The sequence below is a fragment of the Haemaphysalis longicornis genome, unplaced genomic scaffold (assembly GCF_048455015.1).
Source record: "Haemaphysalis longicornis isolate Haplotype H1 unplaced genomic scaffold, Haemaphysalis longicornis Haplotype H1 scaffold_7, whole genome shotgun sequence".
Taxonomy (NCBI): domain Eukaryota; kingdom Metazoa; phylum Arthropoda; class Arachnida; order Ixodida; family Ixodidae; genus Haemaphysalis; species Haemaphysalis longicornis.
The window spans coordinates 76,882,855-76,898,391 of NW_027526422.1; the positions used below are offsets into that span (position 1 = coordinate 76,882,855).

The following is a 15,537-nucleotide window of genomic DNA, read 5'->3' on the forward strand; positions in this document are numbered from 1 at the left end:
GCTAAACTACGTAATGCAGACCCCAGCAAACTAACGAACTCGTACTAAAGTGTACTAGTGATTCGAGCATGAACATCGGCTTAAAAGCAATGACTGCGAAGCCTATGCGAAGATAAGACAGTAAACGAATGGCGTGTTCTTTTTTTAGCCGGAACACTGTGGCGGTGCACCAGGTTGGCTTTGCCGCAGAGAATGTGCGTCCCTACGCTTTCTTGCCTCAAAACATGCGTTGTCAGGTTCGCTTTCTTGCAATAAGACAACGCTGTGCAAAAAAAAGCCAAGCACTCGTACGGCGCTCGTAAAACAAGCCTACACGTGGATTACGGCGGTTTCTTTGCTTATGTCGACCGTCAACGTCCACTCACCCCCTTCCACCTTTCTACAAGCGGCCGTGCCATGGACATACTGCCCTCCTTGCTCAATGTTTCGTTTTGTTGGTCTTACGGCTCCACCTTAATTTCCCAACGCCACCACAGTCACAACAGGTCAATGTGCTCCGTAACTTATTTTGAACGAATAACTTGCGTGGTGCTGTTCACAGAGATCAATGCATGCTTTCAAGGGTAACTCAGTTTGGACGGCCAACCAATTGCGTAGCGGTTCACAGATAGAGAGCAAGCTAGCATGCTTCATCACATTCATCACAAAGACATGACGCGCGCCATCACCTTGAACTTGCAGCCCAGATCCTTAAAAACGCAACCCACAGCCGCGGCGGGGCAAAAGTCCTTGAGGTGGTGCTCGAGGTCCTCGCGAGGAATCTTGGTCGTCTCGCACTGGTGGCACTGGACCAGGTACCGCGGGCACTTGGGGATGTGGTTCTGCAATTAAGGGGCAGCGCCAATCTTAACCACTGAACTCGCAAAGACCCGGATGTGTGGTGCCTCATTCACATACTCCAGAAAGCAAACTACCAGTGATATCGAGAAATCTAATTACAGACTGAAACCAAAGGTACAACAAGTGGAGAACCCAAAGTTTCGGAACCAGCTCGGTTCCTTCCTCAGGGGCGACTGAAGATAGGCCAGCATTTGGTGAGAGAAGAAAGAGGAGGACCTTCGGGCGCCATGTACATAGTAGCAAAGAGTTCAGTCCGGTGTATTACAGTCCATCTTTCTTTACTCTGGCCTTGAACCCGTTTCTTCAGCAAGTGGGGCCACCCTGGGGTGGGCGCCTTAGAGTCTTCCAGCGCGGTCACCCTCTCGCAAAGCTATTCGCCGTGGAGTGCAGCTGAAACGTCGGGTCCTCCATTTGTGCACCTTTGGTTGGTGTCTGTAATTACATTTCTCAGTCGTAACTTCCCAAGCAGACAGATCTCTGCCAACTGTTTACCTTCGATCTGGTACTACTAAAACTACGCGGGACCCGTTAGGCGTGCCATATACACGCACCTTGAGCGTGTCGAAGACGAACTCCTTGCGGCAGTAGGGGCACGGCACGAGCCTCTTGGTGCAGTCGTTGGTGCGGTGCTCCTGCAGCAGCCGACGCGACACCTTGGCCCCGCACTTGTTCTCGCAGTACACGGGCTCCAGGGGACACTGGCTGGCGTGCTGCGAGTGGGGAAGGGGAAAAACTTTATGCAATGTACGAAGACGCTGCAAGTGAAATAGCGTTCACGATCACGTGTACGTTCACACAGACGAACTTCTGACGCCCACACTGACTTCGCTCACACTGACCAGGGTCCAGTTTTGTTCCGAAATTTCGCGAATTGTTCGCACTCATTTCCTATCTTTAAACGCGTCGCCTTTCAATGTACTCGAGAGAGAGTTTCGTAATTCCCATCATAAAAGCGCAGTTTGCAGGTGTGAGTGAGTTAAGCAAGGAATTATCTTGAAAGAAATTTACTTATCCGCGTACCATACAGGCTTCATCTGCCAAAGTTTAGCGTTATAACTGCGAACTACCTCAAAGTACACATGTTCCCAAGCAGTGGTGCCAGCATTTGGACTCGCGCACTCGAATTTCAGAAAGTCATTTTTGACAGAGCCAGACAAGAGATGGCGTTGTGTGTCGCCAGCGTATGGTGCTCATTTCGCAAAGAATGCCACTAAAAAAGCAGGACGCCCGAAAAGCTAATACATAATTTCTCCGTTGCTACACGTCCAGTTGCACAATCACACATGCAAGAAACGGCGTCGAGCAGTTGCCATGTACAAAGAGTTCTTTTCAACGAGGCAACTTGACCTCGATCTGCACGCTTACCTCGATCTGCACGCTTAACCTCCTCCACCCTTCCTTCAGGCCTTCTCATTAGACGTCCGAATCACAGGGCCGACGTCAGCATAGCCCTAAGCGCTTGTGTAGCAGACGGCCCTTTAGAGACGCTTCTGCAAGACGACGGGCTTCACCAGTGCTTTACCCGTTAATTTTCGGCTACCAGCCTCCATTTCCTTTACATATTAATATATTGAAAAAACAGGCCAGTCTCCGTCAGGCCCTGACGAAGACAAGGCCACTGTTCGAAATGTTTGCGCAGGACTGAAGTCGCTACCTTGAACAAATGTTTGTTTGCAAACCAACGCCCAATCTCTCTCTCTCTCTCTCTCTCTCTCTCTCTCTCTCTCTCTCTCTCTCTCTCTCTCTCTCTGGAAGATGATAGGAAACACAAGAAGAGAAAACTTCGAACAAGATAGCGACCACAATTGTTGCCAACGTTTCGGCACAGAAACTTGCCCCCGTCAACGCTTCAGCAAAGAGACTTGCCTTCATCAGGGCAAGCCTCTTTGCTGAAATGTTGGCAGCAATTGTGGTCGCCACCTGGTTCGAAGCTTTCTTTTCTTGTATGTATGTATGTATGTATGTATGTATGTATGTATGTATGTATGTATGTATGTATGTATGTATGTAGAGAGAGAGAGAGAGAGAGAGAGAAATACGGAAGCCAAGGAAAGAAAAGGAGACAACAATGTAGTAGTTCATTTCCTTATACGTGAAAGAGATACAATTTGTTAAAGAAAGGAAGTGGAGAAAAATTCCCCGCATTTCCCCGAGGGGAAGAATGTGAAAGTGCGAATGCACGAGTTGAATTTGCGCGGTTCGGTAATGTTCACGAAAGAGAGATCACACACACACACACAACTACAAAGAAAGAAAGATGCATTTAAGCGGGTGCATTGGCCCTTCTCACGCCCGATTCCTGGCCAATCCCCCACGTGGGTATGTGCCATGTCAGCGGCCAGGCAGCGCGCGCCCATCTCCCCCCGTTGCCAAGGAAGACGAGGAGATTCCTGGCCAATCCCCCACGTGGGTATGTGATGCGGACATCGCCGGTGGACGCAGGTTCAGGGTCGCTTAAGAAGTGCATTGCACTTAAAAAACATGTCCGCCGGTTGGGGTACGAATACACCATTTCCAGATACGCTACCTGCGGGCTGTGCTGGTAGCGTATCTGGAAATATATATATATATATATATATATATATATATATATATATATATATATATATATATATATATATATATATATATATATATATATATATATATATATATATATATATATATATATGTATGTATGTATGTATGTATAAGGTTATTAGAGACAGAGACAAACGAGAAAGACGTAGAAAATAGAAATAAGTTTACTGACGTTTCAGGGAGAGGACTCCCTTTCTCTCGTTTGTCTCTGTCGCTACTAACCTTATTTTTTTCGCGCTGTGTGTGAGTTTTTATCTTTTCAGACTATATATATATATATATTGCTGTGAGGACCTAAGTTCGCCACCACACTCTGAGCACCGAGTGTCCGTCATGTACTTCACGTTCTTCTCGCATCATCATGGGGTTCCGAGACGGTTGCAACGCTGCTGGATAAACCGCCTGCCGCACCTGTCTCTCGAGGCCCTCTCAATATATATACACACACACACACACACGCTTGAACAGCGACGGAACAACGACGGATGGTCCGTGTGGGACATTCCTGCGGCGGGAACGAACACGCGTCCACTCTACACACGCTCGCTGGTCACGCGTGTCGCCTCCTTCTCGCGCGAGTCCCGGGGTGTGCTCTCGGAGTCGGACAAAGCCCGAAGGCCCGCTTCCCCAGTGAACGCATTGTCATCCGGGCTAGGAAACATGTGGGTGACAAGGGTCACGAACCGGGACCGCCTCCGCCCACCGTCAACGTGAACCCCCCGGGCTGTGTGCTTTTGTGTCGTGTCCCGCGAGGAACGCTCGACGTCGTGACGACCGAAGCTGACAACAAGACGCGCGGAAAGCGAGTCCATTGTGTCTGTGTCTCTCTGTGTGTTACGAAAGAAAGGGACATGCGCGCACGTGAGTGCATCATCGCGACTGTTTTTAGATGCCTCAACCTCAAAGGCTGCCTGCGGACGAGCATCCTGTCCGAGCGCAGCGCTCGTTTTGTTCCCTTTTCCGCCGACCGTCCCCGTCCCATTAGCGGACAGTCATGCCAGAGCCCTTCCGAGCGACCAAGCGTGCACGGAGATGCAAAGAAAGTCTGGACGGGGAGATGAAGGAGGAGCAATAACAATATGGCCCTCTCAACCCGCCCTAAATCGTTTCCGTCCATCCGCTATGTTAATAATTAATCGTGGGCGCAAACACGCGAAGGCACCCCTGACGGACAGACGCGTGAGGGCACCTGAGCGAGCTGCGCAGATTTTGGGTGCGGTCATTAAGCCTTTCTCGATTTGTATTTATTTTTTTGCACTCAGTAAGTGTATGCAAACTGATTATAAGTTAATTGGGCGGCTGCGTCAGTCGCACTGGTAGTTTATTCCACATTTTTCTTGCCTCACCTTTTCAGTCTGATCTGCTGTCATGTTATTTCACTTGACTGTTGTCGAACAAGAAGAGAGAAGAAAAAGACGCATTTACCTAGACATTATTGCCATGAAGTGATTCCACTGCTTCAAAATCAATAGTTGCAGATACTATTGTTGAAATTTTTTGTGCGTTAGTTTATTCTTGACTGGGTTGTGTGCAATAAGTGCCCGCCGCCGTAAATACTGCTATATATATATATATATATATATATATATATATATATATATATATATATATATATATATATATATATATATATATATATATATATATATATATATATATATATATATATATATATATTTACGAACCGCGGCCTATATATGGCGCATGTTGTTAGTTACATACCGCTTAAACTCGCGCATACTTCGCCCTTCACTGTTTGCATCTTACCTTTGTTTTTTTTGTTTTGTTGTTTGTTTGTTTGTTTTTTGCGCCTCACAGTCTTATACCCCACCCCTTGGTAAGAAGAAGCCTTGTTAGCATGACTTTTCTCTATATCCTGTTTTAATTTGCAACAGTTAGCTCTCCGAACAATCCAAAACATATCCACAACCCTGTGCCGGCGCTTCTCAATTCCAGACGCCTTAATTCAGTACAGGCGTCAGTGGCGTCGCTAACGGACTTTAGTCTGTGCCCAAGGCGACGGCGTGTTAGTAAGTGTACCAACAAGCTTCTTGCGCTCCGCTGCGCATGGGCCGAGGAAGAAGTAAGAGAAAAAGAGTGAGGCATCGGCGAGTCACGAAAGTGCACCGTTTTCTCCAATAGCTCGGTCACGCAAGCGCCCGCGGCGATGGCGGGTAGGCAGTCATCAACGAGTTAAGTGAGGCGAAGCGCAAGTTGCGCGAACGGACGGGCAAGGACAGCCGTGCATGCCTCTCCGTTCGTGGCAGCCGTTTTCTCGTCTTTCATTGTTGCTTCCCAGACCGCGTGACTGTGTGTGGGAAAACGAGGATCCGATGACAACGCAGCTCTATGGGTGCAGCCTTCGGGATGCACTGGGCCTGTAACCGCTAATCCGTTCCGCCATTAACGAGATGCGTGTGTACTGGCAGGATCGTATACGCTCAGAGAGGGAAGCGTTGTACAGGAAGGGTGGAGAGGTTTTAAACAACGGAAACTACGCTGTACTGTATATGAGGTAAACGAGACGCGAGCTGTAGCCGCCGAAAAAGAGAACGCCCAACCATGACGTATCAGTGGCGTAAGAACGAGTCAGTGAGGTGGCGCCCACCCATTCAAATGTTGATGGACGAGGGACAGCCAAGGAGGAGAGGAGTCCTCGCCGCATGTGTCCATTGACGGCGTGCGCTATATAGCGATACCATACCCGCTCTAGACTGCAACCACCGCCGATATTATTAAACGGCAGAGTACCGGATCCCCGAAGCTGAGAACGGGTAACTAAAAGCTATCGCAATAGTTCGCACCCACTTATCTCGAGCAACACACCATCCATAATCGGTTCAGCGCGATCACTCGGCAGTTCCAAAACTGGCTTTCTTTCTTTCGTAAAAAAAGCTCGTTACATGCATGCTAAAATGGCAGAAGACTGCTCCGAAGACAAAGTTTCCGAAACCTTCTTTCCGGTCTTTTTCGCCAGCACTCCTGTCGGGCGAGCCTGGGGAGTGCAAGCGCCGTACTCTTCAAGACCGAAAGATCGTCGCGCTGTGGTCGTTGCGGATACCAGAGAAACGAAAAAAAAAAGGAAGAATGCCTCCACGTGCTGCAGCCACCATTTTTCTTCCGACGTGTGTCCCTCGGGGTGTATATTTACACGGCGGAAAGCATCTGTCCTTTGGCCAGCGTCGTACAGGGCACGAACCAAACATCCGTGACAGCGTACTACGCCGGTTGCGCAAAGCGCCCCGATGCATTCTTCCTTCCTTCGGCCGCAGATGGGGCCGGGGGAAGGCGTCCCGCTCCTTCGCTTGTTGTTTTCCTTCCTTCGAGGAGTACGGCTACTCACGACGACGAGTTCGCTGCAGCCGCCGCGTGCCAGAGCGGCAGATGGCGGCTTCCGAAAGCGGCGGCCGCCGCACGAGCACGAGCGCACGCCAGACGTCACCGGCGTGCGCGTGCCGCCCTCTTCCAACACCCGCCAGACTAGTGTGCTCCGTGCTTGCCGAGTCACCACAAGGACCATACTTCGCTGTTCTGCGAACATGCCCACGTTTACAAACGTTCAGGGAAACGTCGCCATGAGGATACCCAAATAGCCAATCACGTGACGAGGAATTGGACGGTGGAATCGACGTGCGCGGCCTTTTGGCCTAGGCGGTGTTGCCGTTCCTCCCGCAATGTTTAGGCAAAGCGAGAAGGGCCATGTCCATCTCTGCTGCAAATCTCGCGTCGCATCGTCGAAGCAGCTGGCAGGCTGGCTGCATGCAGCCACGGCCCCTCCTGGTACGAAAATAGGCGCGGCCGTAAGTGAGCCGTCGTTCCTTTCTGCAGCTTGTAGTCATCGCCGTCGGTCGTCGACACTGCTGCATCATTCGCTATCACGTTCCTTTTTTTAGGGACTGAAATATTATTTTGTAGGCTGTGGCGGCATCCCGACGCTGTCCTTCGTTTCTGATTCAGCTCCGGGGCGGAATTTCTGAAATCATGCCCGCCAGATTTATGCGCTACTTCTCCAACTACGCAGACATCGTTTTCCACGTGTTTTCTGAATAGTTTTACGAGCGTTATGTTGCGAAACACTATTCACCCAGGCAAGACAGACACATTTCGGTCACAGTGGACGAAGAATAAGCGCCACCACGATTTGTCAGCACTGAGTAGAGAAACTGTTAAGGGGACCTCTTGCATGCGTAGTGGATACAGGCTCCGGGTTGCCTTAGACCATGACTTGGATTCTTGAACGTGGACTCGACGCCGTGTCAAGTGCTGGGAAATCAGTTTGACGGTGCAATTGCATAACCTGCGTTGGAGCGAGATCACGGCGTAGTTTGCTCGGTCGGTTGGTAGGCTCAGTCGGTTGGTAGAAAACAGTCATCCTTCTCATTCCTTTATTTGGTTACTGCTTGTTCTTCTGACGTCATATATATGCCCAATTATTCCCGAAAACTGTCAAAATGTTCACATATGTGCACATAGCGACGCCTGTCCCTTCTCTCTCTCTCCCCATTCTTTCTTCACAGACACTGCGTGCGGCCCACGCGATGTAAGGGAACGCCAGAGGTGCTCACGCCGACTAATTAATGCGAGAGATTTGGGGCGACCGCGAAGCAGCCTTCGTGCCCGTTTCTCTGCAGCCCCAGCTGTTGCAAGCAGCGTTGCCGGAAAGCGGAGTCGTCGCCGAAGATAGGACTTGCGACATACGATTCTGAAAAGCTGTGTTGAGCCACGCGTTCGGAGGTCCCGTCGGCGTCATCCGGCCACATTCCAGCCGCACGATGTCCCGGCGGCTGGCGCCGACTCAGAACGAGGAGAGGACTTTTGCTCTATGGCTGATTCACGACGACCGCGAAGATGCTTAGTGCGGTAAGAGGCCCTCGAGCTCCCGTTGCAGCTTGAAATACGCGCGAAGGTGCGGCCGAGATGCATAAGAGACGTTGCGACCGCGTATATAGCTACATCTACACAGAGATTAGCCTCTAGAAACGCGTCACCCTAAGCACGCCATCTATGCAACCATGTAGAGCAACTTTGAATCTCTATTTGGAACATCTTTATGGTAGCGCACTTAAACATCGGCACTAAGAAAGCAGACGACAATCCACAGCGCATATTAAAGTCCGTGTTTAAGTATGCTATCATCAAGATGTCCCAAATGCAATAACAACTAGCCCAGTTGTCACTTCTTCTACTTGAATCTATATTTCGAGGACCTGTTGTCCGATAAAAAACAAAAAAAAGTGGCAGATTATTAGACGAACGTGAGGAGGTTGTTCGTCGTTTACGTTCCCTTACGGTTTTCGCATTGTCCGGCCCAAGTTATCACTGTAGTTAAAAATTGCTGCATCCGGCGCTATGCTAGTTTCTTTCGCAGACAACTATGTTTTGCTACCTTCGCCACAACGCAAGCGTATTTGTTGTGCAGCACTCTTTAAAGGCAAGCCTCGACGGTGACAATGATTATGGCGATAGTTATCAGCTACCACTGTGTAAGAGTTTCTCTTGCTGTGAAATCTGCCTCTCCACCCTCGCCTCAACATTCGCGTGCTTGCTCAGAAGCATCCTTTAAAGGCAAGTGATGATGATATTGACGCAGACAATATCGACAATCCGATGTCCACCTTATAACGACGCCAGTGCTTTAAAAAAAGGGTTTAACGCGCCGAGGCTACTACACTCGGGAACAAGTTCAGAACGGCAATAGCTCATGTACGGTACCACTCCGCCTAAGCGACGGACCCGGATGTCAACGGGCACGCGCGTTTTGAAAGGAGACTGCTATATGAATGCGTGATGTCATCTGCCTTTTCTCACGTAGTTTGTTTGTCGTCGCTGCAGTAGTTCATAAGCATATTAAGTCCAAAAAATCACGAAAACGGTTCGTGCCATGTTCAAAATATTCAAAGTAACGCACTACTTGCGCCGCGCAAAGTAACATCCGGCTGCGGTGACGACGCACCGCGGCAACTCCCGTTGCTGTTTTTAAGTTGAACCCGAGTATTGGCGGTGAGCGCGACCACGGGCGGCGCTGCGGAGCGCGCCTCCGTGACGTCGGCTTAGGGATTCTCGCATTTGTCGTCTGCTTCACTCGGGCTCGCTCTCTATGCTGTTTCTTTGCGCGCGGTTGAGATTTTGTGCTTGTCCACAGCAGATCTCGCGAATGCGCAAATTTTTTTTCGTAACAAAAGACTTAAAATAGCGTAAACTAGCTCAAGGCGTGATTTTAAGTATAGCTTTTGATACCGCTCCGGAAAAAAACATTGCCGGCGTCGCCCATGCATTGCTGCGAAGCTGGTCCTGTGCGGAGCGCGAAGAGTCGGACCTAGGCGTCAGCCTGTGTGTTCAGCAGTCTTTCGAAGAAAGGTAACAGCCGCAGGCTGACAACCGACAACAGCGAAAATGGAAGACCAAAACAAATTCCAGGCCATCGGGGCTGTCGGCTTTGGCAGACGGCATTACGATTCCAGCTAATCGTATGTAAGGTAAAACAGATTTGGCAACCGTGCTTAACACTCGAAACTATTGTATCAAGTCACTTTACGTTGTCACGGCATGAAAGTGTGCCGACATGCACTATGGGGCACAAATAATGTAGGTTGATTTCCAAATAACCTGCTGTGTGCTTCTAACCAGTATGCAGGCTTATTGAGCAAAACGAGTAACCTGTAAGGCAAACATACAGTAAGACTATGTTTGTTCAGATTTAGAGGGATATTTCGGTACATTTGCCACAGCCATATCATCCCAATATTCAGATAGGCGTTATAGTAAAACTGCACTCAAGAGGGGGAGGACCAGGAGGAGGAGAAAAATTTAACAGTAAAATCGAGCTGGTTAGTGGGCAGGCTCCTCAGTCCAAGGCTAGAGAGTAAGATTCATTCTTCAATTCACCGAACTTCATCCCGAGTAGGCCAGGATTTGTTATTTGCGACTGAAGGGGTCGGAAAGCAATAAAGAGCTGTCTGGACATATTCATTGTTTTTGAATTGTGTTATACTGAAAATTGGCATGTATACTATTTATTGCGTTACTTAGCAAGTATGTCAAGTTTTCAACACCGTAATCATGTCATAACTTTTCGGGTTGAGATTGAGTTCGTTACGATATCGATGGTTCGATAGAAATTAGGTGCACAAAAGCCGCCTTCGAGTACTGTGGACAACGTTATCTGCGCCGTAGCACAGATCTTATTGCATTGAATATTCACACGAACTTTGTGAGCCTCGCAAACATCCCCAAACCTCCTAGGACGTTTAGGACGGTGCAGAAAAATGAATGCGTTGGGCACAGAAAAAAAACGTTCATCTAACAACAACGAAAGAAAGAGAAAACACCCGTTTTATTTCCTGCTGTGCGACCCGCTGCTTGATGCGTAGCATTAGACTGTTGAGTCTTCATAAGAGCATCTCAGAAATGGTTAAGGGAAGCCTACGCATTTTGAATACTTATCGAGGAGCTCTGAGCGCTGAAACTCGCAAATACGCTAGATAGGACGAGGGCGAGTTACACACGATTGTCTGAGCGATGCTCTCTGAACGTCGTTCTCTCTCTCCTCGTGTGTTGTAAAATTGTGCGCGACAAAGCTTGAAATTATTAAGAGCCGTCAGAATCTGATTGAAAACACGCTTTTTAAGGCACCAAAGCATCAAAGTGGGCGATTTCTAGCAAATGCACTGCAGCCAGTCAGAACCGGGCGACCGCGGCGCGGGTGTAGCAGCGGGGCGAATGTAGCAGACGACAGCGGAGCGGGTCCCTAAGCTGACGTCAGATCCAGGGGGCGCCACTCAAACATCTCATCGCCAATAGTAGAATTGTGGGACATCCGCCGCACATAGAGCCTGGGCGGTCAAGAACATGACCAGAGATCTCGTGAGTAGCCCACACCCGCGCTTAGCCGCGATGGCTTGGTGTGTGCGCTGCGCGTCGGGCGAGTGGGTGTGTGTATACGCGACACGCACGTACATACAGACAGCGTTCATGGACAGACGTCTGCCTGGCGAGACTAAATGGCATCACTTTCGTAGGCAAACGCCGGGAGTAGCAAATCACAAGCAGCGGAAGATTGAAAACCGCTCATTTCGTGTTCTGACGCGGCGGCGGCGGCAGCAGGCACGCACCCAAGGCCCCTCTCCGTCCGTGCGTAGCCACGACATCCAGAAAACTGGCTTCGTTCCGAGCGCATCCCTCGGAACTTCCGGCGCATCCCGGGCGCGTATAATAAGCGCTCCGTCAAAACCGCCGCCGGAGCAAGGAACGAAACGCTCCGGCGAGCCGCGGCGGGCAACAGTTGGTCCCCCGAGCGTAGCTGCCGATCAGAAAGAGCAGCTCCTTCTGCGGGGACGAAATTCATTACGACCGGCTCAGTGGCCCGCGGCTCGTGTGTGCCCGAGAGAATCGCCTGTCGTGCACGTGCGAGTTGCGGGGCGCTGCTGCTGACCAGACGGGCTTCGGCTACGAACTTCGAAGCGTGTCGGCAAGTACGCATCTCTGTTGAGGCCTACGAACCGCGGTGTGCGGCGACGTGAGAGCGGCACTCGGCATCGCGTATTCGAGAGCATCCTCTTTGTGGGTCCATGCCGGACGGTGGTCTCGTTCCTGTTGCACCGCAACTTTACAGACATAAAGTCGGACTCAGGAGCATGCAAATGGTGTCGGAATTTCCTCTTCTTCTTTTCCGCACATGGCGTGGGCTTAGCATCAAAAACCTTTCAGATTATCCACGCGCATAAACGTCAATAGCACTGCGCAATGGGAGGTTGTTTTGCTCAGCGACCAAGCAACACCAGAAGAACAAGTCCTGAAGATGGCGGAGGACGCCGCCGTGGCCCACAGTCTCCTGGTTGCCGTCTGAAGGGAAGGGGAATCAACCCCTTTTTAGTCTGTAACTGACAATAAAGTTTATCTGACCTGGCCCAGTGTATTTTTGTCAAGTTTATTTATGTCTGATCTTCTGGCATATTTAATTAATATACGAGTTTCTTTTTTTCGATTTTAGGGAAACAACGTCAAATGAAACGGCTGAACACATGTCTTGCAATCATTTCTTAAAGGTTGTGTTATTGCAGTTACTCCCCATGCCGATGAAACTCATCTATTGTATATAATGTCTATAATACAAAACTGAATGAATTCTTCGTAAACATTGTTTTTTTGTTTCCAGTCTAAAGCGTTCTAAACGCTCAAAATATGACACAGTACTGCTGATATACATGCAAAGCTTTCCCATCTCTTTTTGTTCTCTTCGCAGCGCATATGCCAACCACGCCATCGAACCAGCCATCTCTCTTTTCTCCCTTTCTCCCCATGTGAAAGTAGCCGACTGACGATCCTTATCAGTTTCTATAAATCACGCCGCTGACGTGCCCTCTAGACCTTCCAAAAGGGTCCTCCGGGAGGTCAATCATTGCCCGCCGTCCACGTCATTCGCTAACTTCGTGCACGGTGGCCATGGCAACGTCGCCAACGAGGCTTTGTTATTGACCACAGTGGCTGCAGCAGTGTTCACCGCTCACGCACCCCCCTCCCTTTCTTTCCTTGCCCAAAGAATCTACCGCAACTTCCGATTCTTGCCCTGGGCGTTCAAGCAGCCAGCACGCATGCGGGTGGAGGCAACCCCTCGCGTGCTTCTTGTGTACGACCAGCGTGCACGCTGCCCTCCCCTTCGTCGACGTCGTGTTTCCGTGCTGTCCGTCTTCCTTCCTGCGCGCGTAATGGTGGGCCCCATCAAAGGAGGCAGTAACCCGCGCAAGCACGTCGTCACGGGCCCACTGCGGCCATCAAACCACGAGCGCCACCCGTGCAAGAAGAGGCTTGCTCGCGTGCAACCAACCACGGGGCGCAAGAACTGTGTGAGCACATGCTTGGGCGCATGCGCGCGCAGGCACCGTGTCCCGCGCAAGATACGTGACTTGGTGCCGCATGGAGGCAGGGTACTGGCTCAGTTCGTTCCTTGAGGACGCGCGTTCATTTTCTTGCTCCGCGTTTGGAGCCATGCTCGGCTGGTTGAATCCGTTCCGCTTTCGGCTGGTTCCTTGTCCTCGCTGCGTTTGCGAACTCGCGCAGAGATTGCGTATACTTTCTCCCTTCCGTATGCGATATGTGTACACCTCACCACTGCTCCTTTTATGTGATATCTCGATTTCTTAAAGAACCTCCGCTGAAAGTTCTGTCCTGTCCCCCGAATAAAGTTCCTCTCCCCAAAACAAATAGGATTGAGCAAAATTCGTGCGAAGCGTGCAATGTTGTTGTCAGTAAGAAGACGATTAACATTGATGAACCGACTAATGACACTACTGGTATGTAAAGGCGAAGCGGTGTTTCTTGAATAGTGATCACGACGGATTTATGTTCTACGATGAAGACCTTCAGTGTGTTGGCATTGGGAATGTATGGTTACTGACAACAGCGAAGGTGCCGGAAAAAGCTGCTGCGGTCTTTTATTCTTACATAGATCTAAAAGGCATGAGCGCTACTGGTATCGTATCCCAAAGCTGGTTTCACTGTGTTTTCGGGCTGGCGCACGTGTTCCTCATCAATGGGTTCGTTAAACTGGAAACACGCGCCGGGGATACCCCGTCGAGGAATCCGAGCCGCCTAAGACGTAGGACGTCCGCAGTATACAGATATCGGTGTAAAAAAAAAAAAAACTATCAGGCCAGCGATGGAAAAAGAACATTATCAGTGACCAAATGTGATCGCTGAACCCACTATAGACCACGAACGGCAAAGGACATCGGACGCGTTACAGATATAGTTGAAAGTTCAAAGGAAGGAAGCCAGTGGAAACGATGTGGAGACATAGGACAGTCAAACATCGAGTGGAATACACAGGCCCACAAAGAAAACAACACACGACGAACATTTTCTACCGCTTTTGCAGCCGTCTATTGTAGTTTGCAGTGTAGTTTGCAGCTCCGCAAGCAAGGGCACGATGAAATGTTGGGTTGGTGGCTCGATGCCTTGTCTTCATAATTTGCGACGCACCTCTACAGTTTGTCCAACACTCTATAAAATCGCCGTTGTTCATGAAGTCGCTGGAAAAAAACAGCCGCAAGCTGTTTCTGAGCGGCGTTCAGGAATCGACTAACGTTTATTGAAAGTTCTTACGGAGATTTGTGGCGGAACGAGCATGGCCAGGGTTTCGCATACATGCTACGGGAATATTTAAAACAGCGACATTCCACCCGGTTAAAGACACTGTTACTGAAGCCGAATTCTGACGCTTCAACAAGATATTTCGTTACGACTAATGCGTAACCTTGATTTCGTCGCTGCCCGGTATAGGGAAGGTATATGTTCCCACTGAATCGAACGTAATAACAAACCTATGTGGCCTTTCGCCCTCCCGTTATCTTCTACTTCATTCCCATTTATCTGCACGCTCACCTATTTCAGCGCTATCAAATGGTGTCACCACGCGCATCTAATCATTATCATCATCATTAAAGGGGGACGAGTATATATATATATATATATATATATATATATATATATATATATATATATATATATATATATATATATATATATATATATATATATATATATATCACATCGCATTTCCGCATTTCTGATGGCCTCTCGTACATACGTTTGTCTAGCCCATCACCTGCCTGGCGAATCTCCTGCATCCCGCTTACCAAGCCATTCTTTACTGTACAGAGCCAGTCTCGACCATGGCGTGCCGCGGCATGCGCCCCATTGTCTAAGCGCGCGCTATGCGGCGCCATCATCATGGCGACCTTCGGAGCGTATCCGACGTCGTCCCCGGCTTCCTCTGATGCGCCTGGGGGCCTCATTAAGAGGAGGGCCTCGTCCCGCCGCCCACCGGAGGCAATGAGCGCCTCGAAGCGACGACGTTCCGGGGGCTCCTTCATATATATAGCTTGGCCAAACAGAAGCGTTGGTGAGTCCTTCAGGCAAGTCTGAGATAGCCATCAGGCCCGGACGTCGTTTATGCAGGGGTCTAAGCGAGCCGCTCTCGTGGGTTCATCTTGACCGTAGTCACTTTCACGAGTGCAGTCATTAGCATAGTTATCTCGGCTGGAGAGCTTAACCCTTTCTGTCACGCCACCCGCTAACGATAAGTAGCCACGGTGATATTTGCAGCTTTAGACGTATAAG

General features: G+C 49.7%; 1 protein-coding gene across 1 annotated transcript in view; it reads right to left on the bottom strand.

Moving 5' to 3' along the window:
• Positions 1-15,537, bottom strand: part of LOC144146000 (TNF receptor-associated factor 4-like) — a 62,038-nt gene that overhangs the window by 2,744 nt on the left and 43,757 nt on the right. The window contains exons 2-3 of the mRNA XM_077677900.1: positions 1,392-1,550; positions 669-821 (exon numbers count right to left, since the gene is read on the bottom strand). Of these exons, the coding sequence (XP_077534026.1) occupies positions 669-821; positions 1,392-1,550 (312 nt within the window). The remainder of the gene's footprint in view (positions 1-668; positions 822-1,391; positions 1,551-15,537) is intronic.